The sequence below is a fragment of the Lactuca saligna genome, chromosome 7 (genome assembly GCF_052625555.1).
Source record: "Lactuca saligna cultivar CGN05327 chromosome 7, ASM5262555v1, whole genome shotgun sequence".
Classification (NCBI taxonomy): domain Eukaryota; kingdom Viridiplantae; phylum Streptophyta; class Magnoliopsida; order Asterales; family Asteraceae; genus Lactuca; species Lactuca saligna.
The window spans coordinates 8,225,994-8,249,014 of NC_136423.1; the positions used below are offsets into that span (position 1 = coordinate 8,225,994).

A 23,021-nucleotide genomic window follows, 5' to 3' on the forward strand; every position below is an offset into this window, starting at 1 on the left:
CAAGTTCGGAACCTTTGCAAATGAGAGAGTTTTGAGCTTTTGGTTCTTTCTTAGGAAGGTGAAGAAAAATGAAAGGAACAAGTTTCTTGGTAAACACAAACATGAAGGATGATGTTTGATATGATATGTTATAATTAGGCTAATTAAATGGAGGTAATTAAACGAGATACATAAAAGGACAAAAATACCATCACATGATATGCACGAGATAGGCATTAAACGACAAGTGACTGATGTCGTCTGACAAAGGGACCAAGATGTAATATCCAAACAACACAAGGAGCAAGTTTGTCCATTTTATTGAAGTTGGACTATACATGCCTATTATACCATACCACATGGACCATTTTTGTAATTTTCACTATAATGTTAAAAGCATAAAGGATCATGCAAGCAATATATTAAACCACAAGGACCAAGCCCGTAGGAGTTTTAAATTTTTTTCTTCAGTCTTATGTTTTGACAGACTATAGGGACCAATGGCATAAGTTTGTCTAATAATAGTTAATTACCTTTTTAAGGGTTTTTATTAAAAAACTAAAGAAAATAGTGAGAGATGAGAGAGAAGATGAAGGGCACTTGACCACTTTTTTATGTTGCACGCATCCGTCCATCCATTTTTCCATTCATCCCAGAAAACACAAACCAAAAATAAAAACACATCATCTATCATCCATCATCCTCCCACAATAACACCTCTCAATTCACTTTCTGTTTTCTTCTTCTTCTTCTTCTTCTTCTTCAATATGGGTTTCCATTTTTACATGCATTTTCATAGCTTTTAAGCTCCAAAACCTGTTTTTTTCTTTTTCTTTTTTTTGTTTTCGGTTTCATTTTCTTATAAGTTTTCTGAAATCTGGAAAAGGGGATGCCCTTACCCTTTGAATTCGAGGGGAAGGGGGTGGTGTGGTTGGAGAACCAGCAAGAAGACGCACAGTTCCTTGTACCTTATGCAAATCCACTTGTACATTTTCAGAATTTGGTAAACAAGAAGAGGAAGTACTACATCAACGAGCCAAGGTCTGTCCTGGATAACATCACCACCAGTCCAAGTCCTCCTGCTTCGACTTCAACCCTGTCTTCTTCTCACGGCGGTGCCGAAACAGCCGGGGTGGCGGCGCTTTCTTCCAAATGGCCACCGCCGGAAAATCAAGAAACCAGCACCTCCAATGTGGGAGGAGTTCTTGACCTCCACCACTTTCAACAACTGCCTCTTGAAGAAAAATGTGGCGGAATGGAGGACTGGGAGAACGGAGACTCCGGCCAAGACCAGGCCATGCTCCGGTGGATCATGGGTGATGTGGAAGACCCATCTATGGGTTTAAACAAAATGCTTCATGGAAACCCCGGTGGTGACTTCGAGTTTAACGGTGGGTTTGGTGTTGTAGATCAAGGTTTTATAGGTCTCGATTCCGGCAACCCAGTTGTCAGCCAAATCGGAAACTTATCCTCAAACCCTCAACTCCCACCATCTCCGACGGCGGCCATGTTCAACAACAACCAGCATCATCATCAAAATCAAATCTTTTCACCATTAAACGAAACCCAGATGCTCCCATTTGATGTAAAACCAAATCTTTTCAACCCACAATTGCCATTTGAACACCTGATGCCACCGCAACCCAAAAGGCACAACCCAGGAAGCATAGAGTACAACCCTTCAATGCACAAGAACCCGTTTCTTGATTCGGGTCCAACTCCGAACCCACTTCAATTACTTCAAAAATCTTCATCAATGAAGAAAATGGTAGCCATTAATCATCATCAGCAGCAGCATCAGCAAGGGATCATTGACCAGCTTTTCAAAGCAGCAGATTTGATCCAATCCGGGAACAATCCGATACTCGCGCAAGGGATATTGGCGCGGCTCAATCATCAGCTTTCACCAGTCGGTAAGCCTTTCGAAAGGGCAGCTTTTTATTTCAAAGAAGCTCTTCAATTACTCACACACTCGATACTCAACAATATTAATCCCCAAACTACCCCTACCGCTTCACCTTTTAGTTTAATCTTCAAGATCGGTGCTTACAAATCATTCTCAGAGATCTCCCCTTTCATTCAGTTCGCTAATTTCACTTGTAATCAAGCACTACTTGAATCCCTTAATGGGTTTGATCAGATTCACATCATCGATTTCGATATTGGTTATGGAGGTCAATGGGCTTCACTTATGCAAGAGCTTGCTTTACGTAACAATGGCGTTTCCTCGTTAAAAATCACAGCTTTTGCTTCACCTTCAAGCCACGACCAGCTGGAATTAGGGTTAACCCGGGAGAATTTGATCCATTTCGCCAGTGAAATCAACGTTGGATTTGACTTCGAGATTGTTAACATTGACGTTCTTGCTTCTTCTTCATGGTCGTTACCCTTTCATGTATCTGACAACGAAGCCATTGCTGTGAACCTACCAATTCATGTCTTCTCAAATCACCAAACCCAAATCCCTTCAGTTCTCCGATTCGTGAAAAATCTATCTCCCAAAATCGTTGTTTCTGTTGACCGAGGGTGCGATAGAACCGATTTACCGTTTTCTAATCACTTGATTCACGCCCTCCAATCGTATTCAAACCTGCTTGAATCCCTCGACGCTGGGAACATGACCCACGACTTGTTGCAGAAAATCGAGCGGTTCTTGATTCAACCCGCTATTGAAAAGATCGTTTTGGGTCGGTTTCTTTTCCCTGAAAAGACTCAGCATTGGCGAAATCTGTTCTTATCTGCTGGTTTTTCGCCATTGATGTTCAGTAATTTTACAGAAAGTCAAGCAGAGTGTTTGGTGAAGAGGACTCCTGTTCGTGAATTCCATGTGGAGAAGAGACAATCGTTGCTTGTGCTTTGCTGGCAACGTCGGGAGCTCGTGTCGGCTTCTGCTTGGAGGTGCTGAAAGGTGTCGGTTGAAAGATGATGATCATCGGAAGTTGTTAACCTTTTGGGTGAATTTTAATTATGTTAATGTTGCTAATTGTTCGGAAATCGAAGAAAGAACAAGATACGGTAGTTATTGATGTTCTTAGTATGTTGGATATGTTTATGAATGTATCGAAGATGTTTTTTGGGCTGTTTTTGGCAGCTAAAAACATTGATCTCGATTCTAATTATGTTTAGGTCATGTCTTTTGTTGTAATCTTGACAGCAAAAAACGGAAATTAATTCAAATTGTGAAAAACAAACTTTTGTGTTGTTTCATGACATTTACGGTTTATACCCGCACTTCGAAGGGCAAGCGGTTCAGATTTCTACTGCTTTGGTCCCGAGATGGTCTGGTTTAGTAAAGATATAAAACAAGACCATGAATTGGTCTGGTTTAATATAATTATTAAACCAAGACCAACTTGAGATGATAGAAATATATCGAACACGAATTGGTATGGTTTAGTGATGATATAAATCAAGACTATGTTTTGGTCTCGAGTTGATCTTGGTTTAATATAATCATTAAACCAAAACGAGCTCAACATGATAGAAATTTATCAAACTTGAATTGGTATGGTTTAGTGATTGGTATAACCCAATACCATGTTTTGGTGTCGAGCTGATATTGGTTTAATATAATCATTAAACCAAAATCAGTTCAACATGATATAAATGTATTTAACTCGAACTAGTATGGTTTATTGATGATATAAATCAAGACCTTGTTTTGGTCTCGAGCTCATATGGTTTAAAATAATCACTAAAACAAAAAACCAACACTCAAGATGAGAGACCAATAATTTGAATAGAATGAATAAACCCTAGGAAGAAACTTCATCCAAAACACCATCCTTTTTTGGCGTTTTGAGAGATTCAATGGTCTTGGTCGGATGTTGGCCCCAAAACCCTTGTTTTTATTGTAAAGATGCAACATTTTTTCAGTTTGTTTGTTAAGGGTTATTTTTGGAATTTACATACTATTTGTTAATATAGAAACAAAATATTAGTAAGTTGGAGTGTGATACATAAAGGTTTGTAATATTTTGAAAGTTCACATTTTTGTTGGATGTTTGGAGGGTATGATATGCATTGAATTTGGTGCTTTTTTAAGCTCTTATTAAATTATTAATTAAGTACCTAGTTTAATGAGACTTCTAATCATATCACATGCAACTTTTGTTATTGGACCTCGCAAATACTTGTTTATTCTATCTCTTTTCTCAAAATAATTTCACTTCTGATTTTTATAGGATATTTAATGTCTTGATGTCTTCCGTATTTTATTTTTATGTACAATTGTAATTTAATCCAATATATTAAATTTGGAACAAAATTCAGTTCATACTTAAAAAGTCAAATATAAATTATTTAACTTTTAATATAATCATGAAAAGCACAAAATCAAATGATTTAGATCATGTCGTCTCTTCGTATTAATTAAACCGCACTTTGTTTTATGTGAGTTTAAGGCATCTTCAATCCAAAATCAAATCTCATTTTTTACATACAATGATGTAAAATTTTCTTTAATCCTTTATATATATATATATATATATATATATATATATATATATATATATATATATATATATATATATATATATATATATATATATATATATATATATATATATATATATAGGTGGGTTCAATTAAGAAAATAAAAAATATTGAGAATAGGAGAATCATTCTCAATCACTCACTTAATCTAAGCATAAAAAGACATGATGACAAACTTGTAAATATGTTAATAACCTTCAATCTCAAATACGTAACTATAGAGAATTCGATAATAGTTCGTTCATCATCAAAAATTTTCCTCCAACCTTCAATAATCATACATATTTCTTCAACTAAATCGAAATTTCTTCGCTGTTCATGAAATTGGAATCAGAGTTCTGGGTTCGCAGTCACAGTCGACATTGAAAGATTCAGAATCGGTACTCACAGGTTCCCAATCGGATTTTCGAAAATCAAAATCAAAATGAGAAATCGATCAGACATAGCATGTCGCATTTAAAGTCGAAATCAAAAGTATATGATGATTTTGAATTGATAACTTGATGTTTTTAACACTTTTAAAATAGTTAACTTGTATGCACTCAAACTGTTTGATAAAATGCATAAACTAAATTATCACGTTATATTCACATATGAATATGTTTTCTCACATGAATCAGTATATGAATATTAACAAATATGTAAGTCTGTATGTTACTCCTATGTGAATAACATATAAAAATTATATATATTTGTCAAAATACATTCAGATATTAATAAGTGAATATATTCACAAGTGAATATACCTTGTAATATTCATATGTGATTATACTGTGTAATATTCATAATTGAATATATCATATAATATTCACAAATGAATATACTATGTAATATTCATATGTGATATACTATGTTATATTCACATATGAAATATCATTTAATATTCATAAGTGAATATACCATCTAATATTCACAAGTGAATATACTATGTTAATATTTACAAGTGAATGCATCGTCCAATATTAAAATATGAATATACTATGTTTATTATATGCTATATTCTTATATGAATGATACTTAAATTGTATTAAAAAAAATCATATTTTTTATTCATAAGTGAATAACGAATGTACTGTAATAAAATCTGATGCATTTTTATTCACTTATGAATAACGATAGCTGAAAATATAATTTTTTTTTATTATTTTATCTTAAAACTATATCAATATAGATGTCAATGTTAAAGAATAAAAAATCATGAATTTTGGTATATTTAAAATCATTTTTTGATAAAAAATATCTTCTAAAATTTTAAAAAAAAAAACGAAAAAACTATGTTTTTGTATATATTAAGGTAATGATTAATATAGTTTAAGGAAATATGTTTTGTTGGAAAACACATGTGCATTCCTTTTCCATTTTCGTCGGTACGTTGGAGGCTTTTGTGACAAAAATAAATTATTAACTGAGAATGATTTTCCCATTATCAACCTTTTTTTTTCTCAATTGAACCCTCATATATATATATATATATATATATATATATATATATATATATATATATATATATATATATATATATATATATATATATATGTGTGTGTGTGTGTGTGTGTGGAAAAGTTCAATAGAGAACCATAATTATTGGTTCTTCAAGGAACCAAATCTTTTTTCAATTTCTAAAGCTTATTCTTTATCGAAAAAAATCTAAAAGTATCTAAATTCATATATTAACATTGTGAATGTGAAAAATATTTTTCGGATTCACGTTGTGAATTTTAAAAAATTCACATTGTGAATTTTAAAAAATTCACATTGTGAATTAGACGTAAAAAAATCAAATTTGATATCATTGGAAAAAAATAAAAAGTTATGATTTTTTTTTGATAAAAAATAAGTTCTAAAAGTTGAAACAAAGATTGGTTTTTTGGTTGATTATGATTCTCTATTGAACCTCACCATATATATATATATATATATATATATATATATATATATATATATATATATATATATATATATATATATATATATATAAAAGTATTTTTTTACAATGTACATGAATAATATAAAATAAATTGATGTTATATTATTCCTAATATCTAAAGCGTTAAAAATTCATCTTGTCACTTTTAGACTTTTAGTTCCTCACATTTTATATTTATTTATCCATAATTTATTAAATATAAGTAGATATATTTTAAATGTAATAACTATTAAACAATTTACTTTTACTTTATTAAATACTAGGCTAGCCCATGGAAACTATGGTTACAAAAATAATTAAATTTTTATAGTAAAAATTCATAATTATTAATCAATTATTTTCAGTAAATTATTAATTAAACATGAGTGATCACAAAGGGGTTACTACCATGTTTGTATCCAACATTCCGGATGGCGTGAACAAAGAGACAATAAGGAAGACTTTCAACAAATATGGAGAGCTAACAGACGTTTACATGGCGACAAAAACAGACTCAAAGAAGAAGTTTGCTTTTGTAAGATTCAGAAAGGTAAACAAAGAATGGGAGTTGGAAGCAGGTTTACAATCAATCAAGTGTTTGGGGTCTCTACTGGAAGTTAATATAGCAAAGTTTGAAAGAAAGGTGACAGACAAGTCAGTCAAAGGATGGAAGGAAAAACCCCATAACGGACATAGACCACATATCAATCATTTCGTGATGGTAGATCATTTGTGGAAGTTGCGATTGGGATACTTGCTCAGCCCCGACCCCAGCACCTCCCCTTTCAAAAAAACTGGTGACACTTATTGAAAAATCAACTATGGAGGAATGGTTTCACAGTCCATTAACTGTTGTTGGAGAAGTTATCAGCCTAGGGAAATTACAGAGAATCCCACTTGCGTTCAGAATGGGTAACGAACAGTCATACAATATGAAGTATCTTGGTGGACTTATCGTTGGCATTCGTTTCTAGTCCTCATCTGAAGTTAAAAAATTCTTATCAATGAAGAATGTTTGGGGTGAATGGTTCAAAGACTTCAAGACCGGAGATGCATGCATTGGAAAATTTGAGACTTGGTTGGTTAAAATCGTTGGACTTCGTGTTAGTCTCTGGAATGAAGTAAACTTTTCCAGAATTGCCGGTGAGTTCGGAAAAGTTTTAGAACCAGTGGAGATCCTTCCAAGCTCTCAGGATCTATCCCTGGGAAACATATGTGTCTTGATGAGAAAGAAGTTAAGAATTAATGAGGAAATTCCAGTGGAAATTAATTATAACATCTTCAATGTTGGGATAATTGAAAGAGACTTTGATTGGTCCCCATTCCCAAATGGACCTTATAACATAATTGAATTTGTTGAGCCCAGGGGAACAATAGAAACAGGTGATTTCGTTGACACAACGACAAATCTAGATGAGAGGATTTTGGAAGAAGGTGAAATCCGAGATGAAGTCATCGGAGAAGTTTTCGTTCCGGTGACGACCGAAAAGCATGTAAATCGTGTGGAAGTCGAGGAGTCAATGGGAGTCCAAAAGTCACATTGTGAGAATAAAATTATGCCGTCAATTGGAAATAAGCAGGTTATCGATGTCGAGATTATTAATGATGAATATAATCAGGAGGCGGTAAACCATCCCCCTATCGAGGAAAATAAGTTAAACTTAAGTAACACGGAGATCGATACAGATCGTCATGGGTCAATAAAAAATTAGCAACTATGGGCTGCTTTGGGCCTCTTCCATCTGGTGAAGGTATCACCTTGCCCACTGGGCCATCCCTGCCTTTGGATCCCTCTAATGCCCAAAACGTGATGTGCATATATGAATCTAGCAGTACGACTGACAAACGACGTCGAAGTAGTAGGACCACATGTACCGAATCACCTTCAAAGCAATTATCGATCGATCTAAACAACCCTAACATAATTATGCCTAAACAGATCCCTCTTCAAGATTCCCCGGATTTGATATTACCAATTGATGAGACAAGGAAAACAATGGAGATTGGTCAATTCCTCAGTTTTGAAATTGAGAATGGAGACCCAGTCCTCACCGAGGTCATGGAAGAAGAATGTGAAATACGTATTCCCCAATGAATATAATGACTCTCAATATTCGTTACACAAGGTTGATTGGGCTTGCAGATTACGAAGATCACATAACCTGGTACTCATGATGTTTCAAGAAACCCAACTAAATGACCTACAACGCTCACTCGATACCTCAAGGTGTTGGGGGAATGACAATCACGGATTTAAATTCGTTAATGCGGTAGGCAGATCGAGGGGATTACTCACTGTATGGGACTATAACTTCTTCAATATTGAGGAGACGATTAAATCCAGGTACTTCCTAGCAATAATTGGTACTTGTCCATATATTATTGGACTTCTGGCGGTAGTAAACGTTTATGGCTGTAGCATCCGGGATTTTTCCAGGTATTATTATTATTATTATTCATCCTAATTGAAGTGTGGTGTGGTTTGGTTTGGTTTGGTTTGGGCCTTGCGAGTGGGCTGAGGAAGCTGCGTACGCGAGGCGTACATTGCCATGTACGCCCAACGTACTCGTGGAAAGGAAGCGCGGAGGCCAAGCAAGTATGCCCAGCGTACCAGGATTACACCCAACGTACGTGTCCAACTCTTTAAACCCTAAAATTTAGGTTTTACTCCCTATATAAAGAACATTACCCCTGTTTTTCAGCCTCCCTTCACCCTCATATAGCCTCCACGAAAACCTTAGCCTACTTTTATGTGTTCTTGTGATTTGGGAGCTATTTGAGAGTATTTTGTGTAGTTTTGGTGCTTTGGAAGAGGAAGGAACTTGAAGAAGGAGCAAGGAACCACCAAGAGCTTGTAGATCCAGAAGATTAGCACCATTTCTGACTTATTTGAGGTATCAAGTTCCAACCTTGGCCATTATATTCTTAGATTTGCTTATGGAAGGTGTTTAAAGTTAATTCTGGACTTCATTGTTGAGGCTTCTTGCATCTTAACAATTTCAAACCATAATAGTTGTCCTTTTGGGCTCTTAGAGGCACTAAGATTCATAAAAATCGGACCTTGATGGTTAAGCCACAACCATGCAAGTGTTTATGGGTCTTAAAGTTTGTTAAAAGGACCAAAATCATGTTTTGACCCAACCCTGCATCCAAACACATAAAGTTTGTGACTTTATGGTTTAGGAGGTCTTAAAGGACCTGGATCTGCATTTTGGACGTAAAGACTTAACGGATTAAGTCATGAATGAAGTCCCAATGAAGCTGGCCAGTACGCTAGGCGAACTCCCTGGTACGCCGCGCGTACTGGATCAACTCCCCGTCCGGGTCAAGGCTAGCAAACGTTGGGCGTACGTTCCAAGTACGTCGTGCATACGCATGAAGAATAAATGTTTTGGGATTTTAGGCCTTAAGAAAATAGGCCTGGACTTTTGGGCCCCGTGGCCACTGTGAAGTATAATTCTAGACTTGGGAATCTGGAACTTGAGTATTGGGCCTATTGGGCCATGATTGGACCCTTTGGAATCATTATATATTAGGACTCGGAACTTTTGGGGCCATTTGGGGGTTAAGGCCCAATTCAGTTATTGGAAAATTAGTGGGCCCTTAAGGAGTCCTTGATGAGACATTGGAGGGCGGGACCTAATAAGCTAGAATCAGGACCTATGAATGTTCCACTCGGACCTAGGGGTAAAACGGCCATTTTACCCTTAGGGCTGTTATAGATGCTGACTAAGTATTATTATGATTTTGATAGCCGGGAGTTATCGGAGCAGATGTTAGAAGTTACTTCCCATAGGATTCGACACTCAGCTTGGCGAGGTGAGTTACCTTCCAGTAGAAGTGAGTCCAAGGCACCAAGGCCGACCCACTAGTAGTGATTACAGTTGAGATGATTGTCTTTGTGATAATTGTCTGGTTTGCTATTACTTGATATGTTCTATGTGCCAGTATGATATGTTCTATGTGATAGTGGTAGTAGGAGGGGAATAGGCCCCCGATTGATTGTTAGGACCGAAGGGTAGGTCGGATACCCCAGATATGTTTGACAACATGTTTATGATAGGTTATTATGTGATAGTAGTAGGGGTGAAATAGTCCCCGTGACTGGGTGAGATAGACCTGAGGGTAGGAAGGCACCCCAGAATGGCTTGACATGGGTAGTTAGCACCCCAAAATGGCTTGACACGAGTAGTCAGCACCCCAGAATGGCTTTGACATGGGTAGGTCGGACACCCCAGAATTGCCCAACAACATGTATGATTGTATAGTATGTGGTATGATAGGGTAACTCACTAAGCTTTGTGCTTACAGTTTCAGTTTTGGTTTCAGGTACCTCTTCATCCAAGGGGAAGGACCGATGGCATAGCAGCGCATCACACACACACACATGATTTCCGCATTGAGTTTTCTGGGATGTACTCTGATTTTTATTAATGTTCAATGTTTGATTTTGAGACATGCTCATGATGGTTTATGGATTGATATGATATCGAAAATATTTTCAGTAAACAATCTTATAAATTACTTAATTAAAAGCGAAAATTTTTGGACTCGAAAATTAGGATGTTACAATGGTCCTAAATCGAAATTTGAAAAATTAAAATTGTGGTGTGATCTATTAAACCTGAAACAATTAAAATTGGCTTATTGGATAATACTTGGCGATTTCAATGATGTACGGAGGCTTGAAGAAAGAATCAACTCAGTCTTCTGCAAGTCAAGTGCTGAGTCTTTTAATCAGTTCATAAAAGAGCAGAACTGTATGACTTAAAGATGGGGGAGGGGAGGGGATTTGGGGGGCGGGGGGGTAGATTCACTTACTATCAACAATTCGGTGCAAAGCTAAGTAAATTAGACCGATTCTTGGTCTGTTCAAAGTTCATGGACAAATTTCCTTTAGCTTCTTCCATTGCCCTCCTAAAACAACTCTCAGACCACTCACCGGTTATTCTTAAAACGGAGGTTGATGATTTTGGGCCACCTCCATTCAAAATGTTTAACTCATGGATGCTATGTGAAGGTTTTGATCAGGTTGTGCTTAAAGCTTGGGAAGAATTCAAGGGATTTGGTGTTGCCGATGCCTTTTTAGCTTGTAAATTAGAACACTTGAAAGGTGAAATAAAGAAATGGAGGGCGATTGAATTTCAAAAGGAGAACCAAGAACTTCTAAATACAAAAAAAATAATGGAAGAAATTGAATTGTTGGCAGAATCTAGACAATTGTCTGATATTGAAATTGAGGATAGGGCTAAAAGCTTTAACAAAATTTCGGAATTGGAAACGTTGGCCTCTTTAGACCTCAGACATAAGTTAAGGATCAAATGGTTGGTGGATGGCGATGAGAACACAAACTTTTTCATGGATATGTAAACAACAGGTCAAGGGGAAACCAAATTCATGGTTTTTTGGTAAATAGAGAATGAATATCACAACTTGATGAGATGAAAAACGCTGTAGTGCCATTTTTTTCCAGCAAATTCCATGAAAAATGGGAGAAAATACCATGTTTTAGTAGTGAATTATTTAGAAAACTATCTCCAAATGATGCAGAATTTTTAGAAGCACCGATCTCGGTGGATGAAATAAAAAATGTCGTATGGTCTTGTGGTAGTGAGTAGGCCCCGGGACCGGACAATTTCACCCTTAAACTTTTTAAAAAATACTGGGAAATCATCAAAGGTGATGTGCTCGGTGCAGTAAAACACTTTGAAAGGTGTGGTAAAATCTCAAGAGGGTGTAATGCTTCCTTCATTTCGTTGTCAGCAAAGATCAACTATCCACTTCGGCTTGATGGCTATCGACCAATCAGCTTGATTGGTTCGATGTATAAAATTATTACAAAAATTCTTGCTCTACGAATCAAAAAGGTGATAGGTAGTTTGCTTGGCGAGGTTCAATCAGCTTTTGTGGATGATTGAAACATTCTTGAGGGGCCACTTATTGTTAATGAAATGTGCTCATGGGCTAAATCAAATGGAAGGAAAATTCTTCTGTTTAAGCCGGACTTTAATAAGGCCTTTGACTCAGTTAACTGGGGTTTTCTAGATTCCATAATGGCCCAAATGAACTTTGGATGTAAATGACGTACGTGGATACGAGGTTGTTTTGATTCAGCTAGCGCTTCTATTCTTATTAATGGAAGCCCTACTGCTGAATTCACAATGTTAAAAGGAGTGAGGCAAGGGGATCCCTTATTCCCTTTCTTGTTTATCATCGCGATGGAGGGGCTTAATGTCACAATGAAATCTGTGACATCCAAAGGTATATTTGACGGAGTCCATATTCCAAATTCTGGTATATGCGTATCCCATCTCCTATACGCAGGTGATACTTTGTTTTTAGGAGACTGGTCACATCGAAATGTTGATATTCTTGACATAATACTTCGATGCTTTTACGTCACTTCAGGACTAAAATTCAACTTCTCTAAATCTAAAGTATTTGGTATTGGTTTCCTGACCCAAGATATTGCAAATTGGGCATCCCCTCTCGGCTGTAAACATACATTATTACCTTTCACCTACCTTGGTGTCCCAGTAGGAGCTAACTTGAATCGTAAGGTCTTGTTGAAACCTATCTTGGATAACTGAAGTCAAAACTTTCAAGCTGGAAAGCTAAAACCCTCAGTTTCGATGGAAGAATCACTCTTGCAAAAGCTGTACGTGGAAGCCTTCCAACATACTTCCTTTCAATTTTTGGTGCCCCGGCTGGAGTCATAAATTCTTTGGAAAAAATACGCAGGATTTTTTTTTTTTAGAGGGGGGGGGGGGGGACGACCTGTAAAAAAAGTATAAATTGGGTGGCTTGGGATAAGGTAACAACTCCAAAATATGTTGGAGGTTTGGGTATCGGTTCAATCTGATCTTTAAACTTGGCATTGTTAACCAAGTGGCTATGTCGGATGAAAAATGAACCAAACTCCTATTGGGTCTTGATTCTCAATAGATTGCACAAAATGATGGGAGAGAATAACCAGTTTAGCGCCAAAAATCCCTGGAGTAGTGTGTGGAATAATATTGTAAAAAGCATAAAATTGATAGAGAAGATCAATATTCCATTTGAAGATGTTATGTGCTATGAGGAATACAATGATAATTGGGTTTCATCATTTGTTAAAGATGCAAAGTTTTGCGTGGCTGCCCTTCGGGATAGAATTGAAAGAGCTTCCTTCCCAGTATGCAATGGGAATTTCCCATGGCTTAAATTGGTCCCAATTAAAGTTTTGGGTTTCATTTGGAAAGAGAAACAAAACTGAATTCCGTCAGCGGTGGCACTAAAAAACAGAGGAGTCGAGCTAGTATCAACAGTTTGTGGTGTATGTAAAGTGGCAGAAGAAACTAGTGATCACATCCTTGCGAGATGCCCGTTGGCAAGGGCAGTAATACAATCTATTCTTCACTGGTGTGGACTGTCGGAGAATGAAATCGATTCAGTTTGGAACATCATAGACTATGCCTCCATATAGGGTAGCTGCCCTAAAAAGAAAAGAATTATAACGGTGATATTGTTCGGGACCATATGGAGTTTGTGGAAGGCCCGAAATAATAGAATTAAAAAAAATGAATCAAACTTGGAAAGGATTGTGGCTGATGTAAAATCACTAACTTATGTTTGGATTAAACATAGAGGTGATCGATGTCATATAGATTGGAATAGGGCCGGTCCAAACATATATGGGGCCCATGGCGAAAAGAAAAAAAATGGTCCTTCAAGACAAATATAATAAAGATTAAAAAAAATATCATTCATTCTTCACTATAAACGCGTACAATTAACAATAACAAGTAAGTCAAATTGTTTATCTTTTTTGCTAGTTTGAGTTTGAACTAACATTAGGTCTTAAAAATCATTTAGGTATCAATTATATATATATATATATATATATATATATATATATATATATATATATATATATATATATATATATATATATATATATATATATATACACGCACACAACATAGCTCAGAAATTTTGGACCCCCTGAAGACGTGGGTCCTGGGCGGTTACCCGGGTTACCCACCATCTGGATCGACCCTGGATTGGAATTCATGGAGTATATCTCCTCTTCTCTGTATTAGATACACTGTAAGCATTCATCCGGCTAGTTACTTGCTAGTGGGATGCTTTTCATTAATTATATATACTGTAGGTTAAAAAAAACAATACAATTAATTATCAACAATCATAACCGAAACTTATTGAATACCAATTTAATTTTCTTCTAAAAATCAGAAATTAAACAAATAATTATCTAATTTATTATCGACATCAATACATTTTAAAAATAAAAAATATGAGAAGATACCAAGTGTTATTTTTATAGAGTATTTGAAAAAAAAATATAAATTATGAAAAAAATAAAAAGTGAAAATAATAACTATTCTTTTATTAGTATAATAAGATTATTAGATATATTATAAATATAATAATTTAGTTGGTTATGATTTTGAAATTATATATTTTATAAAGTTTTTATAACAAACAATATATAAATAAATATATAAAATTCTAATAAATTGAATATTGTTTTTGACGGTCTAAGACTTAAATATGACTTTTTGGTGTAAAACATAATGTAAAGTTGGAAATGGTCTAAATATTAATGATATTTTCATGATTTTGTATAATTTTTTCTAAATTTTAGAAGACGTCATTCTATCAAACAAACAAAGTTGAATCTATTTCGATACAAACTCGGAGCCCTTAATACGAACAATATATATATATATATATATATATATATATATATATATATATATATATATATATATATATATATATATATATATATATATATATATATATATATATATATATATATATAGGTAGTAGGATCACATGAGAACACCAAAAAAGTTAAGAACACGAGAACAAAATATATTTATTTGTGATTTCATGTAATCATTTGTGGAAAAATGATAGATTTTTACGCATTTAATTTCAAATGAAGAGAAAAATCATATTCATGTTGATTGTACATAAAAATTTATCATTTCTCCACAAATGAATACATGGAATCACAAATGAATATACATGTTCTCGCGTTCTCAACCTTTTAGGTGTTCTCATTTGATCATTTCCCTATATATATATATATATATATATATATATATATATATATATATATATATATATATATATATATATATATATATATATATATATATATATATATATATATATAGCGGTCTACCCGCGCCAAACGACGGGTGTGACAATGGTGATCGAATGCTGAAATATGAATTATACCCTAGAAATGGAAACGTCAGCGATATATATCCAAGATTTGTGAACATAAATTGCGAGATTTTGGGAAATACAGAGATAAGAAATAAACCGGGTCAAAATAGCCTAAGAATAGGAGATAAGTGATTTGACCTTTTCAACTGTTGACCATATGTACTCTACTCTTTTTGTAATGCATAAATTGATTGTACAAATGCATTGTATGTTTGTACGACTTAAAATTCAACATTTGACCAAAAATGCTTTATAAGTTAATTAAGATATATATATATATATATATATATATATATATATATATATATATATATATATATATATATATATATATATATATATATTTGTCATTCTTAATATAATTAAAAGTGTTCGTTAATAAGAAAAGTTGTGCTTGTTGTTTTAAGGTTGTTGATTGAAATAAAAAGGACATGAAAGTCTTTAAATTATTAATAGATTAAATTTAAAACTTCTGATTAAGACAGACTGACAAGCTTTATGTCATCTTTAGTTTACTTACCACCTAATTCAATCCCTCCTTTAATTACTTGATTAATTAATGCTTTCTTTTAACAAAAATCGACAAACAGTCCCGATGCTTTAAAAGAATATATCACAATGGTCCTTATGACAAATTTCTTGAATATATTTTCTTTAGGTTTTAAAATCTTTGTATGAATTGTCCTTATGATTTATACCGTAAATATACCGTAAAAAATAAGTGTTAACTTTTTTTTTTTTTTTTTTTTTTTTTTTTTTTTTTTTGTCAAAAGACATATATACACTTATTGAATTTTTTTAAGTAGCTTATAACTAGTAAAAGAAAATGGGTCATACTTCCTCCACCCACCCCACATCTTCCTCCACCATTTTAACCCCCTTTATCTTGTATATACCACCATTGGAAGCCTGGCCGCCCGATTATTGCCTAGAGGCCACCGTCGCTCACAACTCACTTACTCATCGACAATCAAATCCCATCTCTGATGCTTCTTCTAATGTGACAATACTAAACTATCGTCACTATCATGAATCCTAGCTTCTGCCCCTCGTCTCTTAAAGTTAAACCCACCACCACCAATTTAGGGTTTCTCATTGCGTTTTTAGATGAACCCGAGGATCATAGTTCTCGTATGACTGGCCGTGTTGGAACTAACATTATTTTTAACAAACGCTTGTGCATCACGAGATAACGCTGAATTATAAGGATTTTTATGTTACATATTTCCTGTGTATTCATTTTGTTGAAATAACTTAATCAAAGTAGAAAGAAAATAAATGAAATAGACGAAAGATGAAATGATGTAGAAAGTTTTATTGTTTTAGAAGGTGGTGGTGATAATTAATATTGGTAAAAAAGAGAAAAAAAAGTATTTATTTTTTCCTTGTCCACTTCTGCCTCCCGTCTCCGACCCTTCTTTCTCCGACTCGGCTGGTCTCTTCTTCTCCAGAGCTCTTTTATAAGTAAGCCTCTTCCGATGTTGCTGTTGCCTCCATCTGATGATACCTTTTTCGTCGAGCAACCTATGATCTACAATCGTCTCTCTCTCTCTCTCTCTCTCTCTCTCTCTCTCTACACTACAGTCACTGGTCTTGCCGAAATAAGCTCCGTTCGCCACAATTCAAGCCCTCTTTCTTTCTTTCTGCCTTTCTACAGACTCATATGCTGTCGGTTTCATGATTGTCATCAACGCTACTGCTCCTCACTACAAGAATAATGATCATTAGTGGCAACATGCATCGCCGCTAAAGGTCCTGATTGTCACCACTAATACCTTTAGCGGTGACCTGTCGCCGCTAAAGGGTCGTCGCTGTTGGTTCGTCGCTAATACCTCATTTGTTGCTGTTAAAGGTGGCTGTCGCCGCTAATACCTTATCGCCACTAATACTTTCCGTCGCCACTAAAAGTGTCGCCGCTAATTGTAGTTTTCTCATTTTTAAAATTTTTTTAACAACATTCTTCCATATACAAAAGAAACGTTATAAAATTATAAAAATTGTTATAAAAATATAAATTTTTTATAAAACATATAACCAAAAACACATCCATTGATGGGGTTGTCAAGCCCACCAAGCAAATTACACCCTTTGATTGCTAAATAAACGTAATATAATGGTAAAAAGGGGTATCGATCCTCGGGGAAATGGTTGTATTCAATCACCAATGCAATTCAATAAAACTAGTGAAATTAAACTAACTAACTACAATTAAACTAAAAGGGGGGTGTTTGATTTTACTTGAAAACTAAAATAATTGAATAACTAAAAAAACCTTGCAATTAAGCAAGTTGATGAGATGCTCAAAGATTGGGAATAATTGGTTAACTAAGGCAATTCAACACAATGATTGTGTGAGCGGTATGCATGAAGTGAAGTGAATGGTTTCTCCATCAAACTCCATAGTTATCTTTCCTTTATGGACATCAATGATTGTGTGAGCGGTATGCATGAAAGGTCTTCCAAGGAGGATCATAGATGATTTGGAAGGAGTCTTCTCTTCAAGATCAATGACATAAAAATCCGCCGGAAAAACAAGTTGATTAACTTGTACTAACACATCCTCCAACACTCCTCTTGGAGACACACTTGACTTGTCTGCTAATTGAATGATTACTCCAGTTTCTTCCAAAGGTCCAACATTGAGAGATTGAAAAACCGAATATGGCATCACATTGATCGAGGCTCCAAGATCTAACATAGCACTTTCGACATGCAAATCACCAATGATACAAGGGATAGCAAATATTCCCGGATCCTTGCATTTGGGAGGTAACTTCTTTTGGATAATCGCAGACACATTTGCATTGACTTGAATCTTTTCATCTGCCTTGAATTTTCTCTTCTTGGTGCATAAATCCTTGAGGATTTTTGCATAACTTGGAATTTACTTAATAGCATTCAGTAGTGGAATGTTGATCTGGACCTTGCGAAAAGTTTCAAATAATTCATTTTCTACCTCTATCTTCTTGGAAAAGGCTAACCGGGAAGGGAAGGGAGGTGGTATGACCACTGGTTTGATGGGTTTGTTGGAAGAGTCGGGTTGATCAACGTTTGGCACAACCGGTTCCTTTGGGGGAGCTACAACTTTTGAAGGTTCAACCATGATGGCTTCATCTTCTTCTTCTCTTGAAACTGTTTTAGGGTTGCTTTCTCCAAGTGTTTTCCCACTTCTCAAAGTTATTGCACTCACATTGGGTTTCTTCTCGGTTTGAGATGGAAGTTTTCCCCTTTGTTCCATCTTGTTGAGAGCGGTGGCCAAGTCTCCGATTTGTGCTTAAATGTTTGAGAAGGTATTCTTGGTCTCTTGTTGAAACTGGCTTTGGCTTTGAGCAAGAGAAGTAACGAGTTCTTGAAGGCTCATTTGATGGTTACCACTTGATTGGCCTTGTTGTGGAGGTTATTGGTAATTTAGAGAGTTATAAGAAGTTTGTGGATATGTTGGTTTTTGAGAGGGGTATTGTGGATGTTGAGTTCTCATCAAAAGATTTGGTGGATTTTGCTTTGGTGGATAAGAGTTGTTTTGGTTATTCCTCCAATTTGGGTTGAAATTGTTTTGAAATCCCATGGGTCTTGGTTGATCTTGATATCCGCCCATTGCATTCACATCTTCCGGTTCACTTCCAAGTGTGGGACACTTATCCGTATAATGGCCCGTCATTGCACAAATACCACATACCATCAATTTTTGACCACTTCTAACCACCATTTGACTTAACACATTAGTCAAATCCAAGAGCTTTGATTCCAAATGTTGAGTGTTTCTAACTTCACCAACCACTTGTGTAGAATTTCTCTTCATGTCATTTCGAGTCCCAAAATACCTTTGATTTTGAGAAATGGTACAAAAAAGTAATCGGATCTCGTGAGGGGTTTTGTTGAAGATGTCACCACCACTTGAAGCATCAATCATCCTCCGATCTTTTTCATTCATACCCTCATAAAATTGTTGAAGAAGTAGTTGTTCGGGTATATTGTGTTGAGGACAACTTGTACACAAATTATTGAAGTGCTCCCAAAAATCATGAAATGTTTCATTTTCCCCTTGACGAATCCCCAAAATGTCACTTCGTTGGCTTGATATCCGGGAGGTGGGATAGAATTTGCTATTGAAGACCTTGAGTGACTCTTCCCATGTGTGAATAGATCTCGGTGGTAAGTTGAATAACCACTCTTTAGCTTTGTCTTCCAAGGTGAGCGGGAATGCGGTTAACTTGAAATCATCCAATGTCACATTGTCGGGCAACATGCTAACACATATCATATGAAAGGACTTCAAATGCTTTTGAGGATCTTCTCTATCCAACCCATGGAACTTGGTAAGTTGATGGATGAAACTTGACTTCAATTCAATCCCTCGACGGTTTGCGGGATAAACAATAGCAAGAGGTGTATGAGTAACATCCGTTTCCATCATTTGTCTAAGTGTCAACTCTTGAGGAGGATTGGGTGGATTGGGGTTATTGGGATATTGTTGCAAATAATTGGGTGGTTGTTGGTAAGGTGGATATGGGTATTGTTGGGGATTGTAGATTGGTGGTGGATAAGGTTGGTAGTTAGGGTATTTGTTGTAAGGAGGTTGTTGTTGTGGATAAATTTGGGTTTTGGTACATTGGAGGGGGTTGGTAATTGGGTTGATTTGGGTAATGTACTTGTTGAACTTGAAAAGACTTGTTTTGAGGTTGGTTGTTTTGGTGGAAGTGTTGGTTTTGTAGTTGTGGTGGTGGTTGATAATTGGGTTGGTTTTGAGGAGGGGCTTCATTCCAAGGTGGCATATCATTGAGAGGTTCTTGTGGTTATTGTCTTGGTTGATGGGGTGGGGTATTGGCATCTTGATTGATTGGGTTTGGGTTGGGATTATGAGGTGGAGTGTGATTCATGGCTATATGGTTTTCAAACGGAATGTATTCAAAGGAATGACCAACAATTGGAGAAATCGGTTCAGTGTCGGTATCACTTGAAGTATGAACTTGATCTTCTATGTTGATTAGTGGAGAAGAGGAAGAAGCTTGAACTAGTTGTTGTTGCTTTGCTTGTTTGGCTAACTTTTTCAACCTTTTTGCTTCTCTTTCAATTTCCGGATTGTAGAGTAGTTCACCGGTTCTTGTAGACCTAGGCATAAACAATCAAATAACAAAAACCAATTTCCCCGGCAACGGCGCCAAAACTTGATGGGGTTGTCAAGCCCACCAAGCAAATTACACCATTTGATTGCTAAATAAACGTAATATAATGGTAAAAAGGGGTATCGATCCTCGGGGAAATGGTTGTATTCAATCACCAGTGCAATTCAATAAAACTAGTGAAATTAAACTAACTAACTACAATTAAACTAAAAGGGGGGTGTTTGATTTTACTTGAAAACTAAAATAATTGAATAACTAAAAAAACCTTGCAATTAAGCAAGTTGATGAGATGCTCAAAGATTGGGAATAATTGGTTAACTAAGGCAATTCAACACAATGAACATTTGTGTGTTTATCATTAGGATCTAATACAAAGCTTATCCTTCATCCCAAATTGGTTATAACAATCATGAAGCATGATATGCCAAGATTCCTCATAGGTAGTATGGAGGTTGGGGAAGCCCACAACACACCTTCTTAATTAAGATCAAGGGTCAATTGAAGCAATTAATCCCAAGAAATCAATTAGCCTTAAGAATGAAGGAATCCCCAATTCCTAGAGGATGTCAAATGCTTACACATCCATAAAGGAGATATGATTCATAAGCTAGAGATGATTTCTACCATCATAAAGCCTTTGTTCTAGATAAATTCAATGATCCAATGCAAAATCAATGAAATAAATCAACCATTGCTCAATCAAATACTAAGCTCATGATCAAAGCATCAAATAAGCATAAGAATTGCAAACTAGAATCATAAACATGGAATAAATTGATAATCAATATAAATCCTTCAAAACCCACAAACATTCATTGGTTTTCAGCCAAAGTCAACCAAATAAGAGTATTAGCCACTCATGGCAACAAAGTAACAAGAACAATAATCTAATTGCATAAAGAAACTACCTAAGATTTGGAAAGATGAAAGGAAATTGTTTCTAGCTCCCAAAATCGCCTCTTGCAGGTCTCCAATGGTGGAAAATCGTGAATGAGCTTCTAGATCTGATCCCCAAGGGTTATGGCAAGCCAAATGACCAAAATGCCCAAACTGGGCAGTTGCGCGGGTACCCGCGCGACGAAAATTCCACCCGCGCAAATGTTGTTGTAATGCTATTGGTCCACCAAGCCACTCCACCCTTCCGCTACCAAAGATTCCTTTGGTCCCCCCTCCTTGTCCATGTAATTTGAAATGCACCAATCATCATTTAGCCACCAAATGGATGCTCCAAGCCCAAAATTAGAAATTTATGATCCATCTTCATAAGCCCAAATAATCCAAGCCAATAACTTTCAAAGCCCAATTCTTCCTCTTTGATTCCGCCAAGCCCAATAATGCCTCGGGAGCCCACTAAACCCGTCTCCAATCAACCCACAACCGCAACAAGTACCGAAAAACCTACAAAATATCTTATGCAACATAACAAGCACCACGTACGATCCATACTAAAGAAAAGTAAATAAAATACAATGCACTAATGATAAAAAGATCTAAAAATCTAAAATAAACTAATAAAAATAAGGAAATAAAATAAGCTATCATCCATACATACACAAATACATACATAATACACATACAAAAACATATACATACATATACAAAAACACATATACATACATGATACACATACCAATACACAAATACATACATAATACACATAAAAACACACACACACACACACACACACATATATATATATATATATATATATATATATGCATACTAATACACAAATACATACATAATATACATATAAATTCACAAACATATATAAAATACACATTCTACATACAAAGTGAAATGAGTTCATAGAAGAGGAAAGAAGGAGCTGAGTGGGGTTATATCTGCGAATGGAATTAGCGGTGACGGCTTTTAGCGGCGCTATATAGAGTATTAGCGGCGACACCTTTGAGGGGAAATTTTGATGGTCAAAACTTTGGAGTATTATCAGTGACAACTTTGGGGGGAAACTTTGGTAGTCAAAATTTTCGAGTATTAGTGGTGACACCGTCGCCGCTATTGGTGTCGTCGTTATTGGTTTGTACGTTATCGATTTTCAGTCCTTGGATTAGGGACAAAATCAACGGCTAAGGTTTTACCTCATATTTCGATGCGGATCGGGGTCGATAGGCATTAGCGGTGACGCTTTTAGCGGCGCCTTTAGCGGCGACACATAACGCGAAAGTTATGTGTCGCCGCTAAAGATATCTGTCGCCGGTAAAAATATCGCCGCTAATGTTCATTATTCTTGTAGTGCCTCTCTTCTACAATGGAAC

General features: G+C 35.6%; 3 protein-coding genes across 3 annotated transcripts; 2 read left to right on the forward strand and 1 right to left on the reverse strand.

The window, feature by feature from the left end:
• The first annotated feature begins 580 nt into the window (after window positions 1–580).
• HAM3 (GRAS family transcription factor) lies at window positions 581–3,170 on the forward strand. The gene has a single exon (XM_078964013.1). It carries the CDS (start codon window positions 869–871, stop codon window positions 2,882–2,884), a length of 2,016 nt encoding a protein of 671 aa, XP_078820139.1. The 5' UTR covers window positions 581–868; the 3' UTR covers window positions 2,885–3,170.
• A 7,982-nt stretch (window positions 3,171–11,152) lies between these two features.
• LOC145006638 (uncharacterized) lies at window positions 11,153–11,749 on the forward strand. Its single transcript, XM_078965716.1, has one exon. It carries the CDS (start codon window positions 11,153–11,155, stop codon window positions 11,747–11,749), a length of 597 nt encoding a protein of 198 aa, XP_078821842.1.
• Window positions 11,750–17,957: 6,208 nt separating this feature from the next.
• LOC145006639 (uncharacterized) lies at window positions 17,958–18,860 on the reverse strand. Its single transcript, XM_078965717.1, has 2 exons — window positions 18,579–18,860; window positions 17,958–18,479 (listed from the first exon to the last, which is right to left on the reverse strand). The coding sequence occupies exons 1-2, from the start codon at window positions 18,858–18,860 to the stop codon at window positions 17,958–17,960; spliced, it is 804 nt and encodes a 267-aa protein (XP_078821843.1).
• Window positions 18,861–23,021: the final 4,161 nt, after the last annotated feature.

Bases quoted from the DNA above. Each gene is read 5' to 3' on its own strand.
- HAM3 (XM_078964013.1), top strand. From the start codon at position 869: ATGCCCTTACCCTTTGAATTCGAGGGGAAGGGGGTGGTGTGGTTGGAG.
- LOC145006638 (XM_078965716.1), top strand. From the start codon at position 11,153: ATGGGGGAGGGGAGGGGATTTGGGGGGCGGGGGGGTAGATTCACTTAC.
- LOC145006639 (XM_078965717.1), bottom strand. From the start codon at position 18,860: ATGGAACAAAGGGGAAAACTTCCATCTCAAACCGAGAAGAAACCCAAT. The intron at 18,480-18,578 runs GTAGAAAATGAA...AAAATCCTCAAG, and splicing joins CCTTTTCCAAGAAGATAGAG to GATTTATGCACCAAGAAGAG.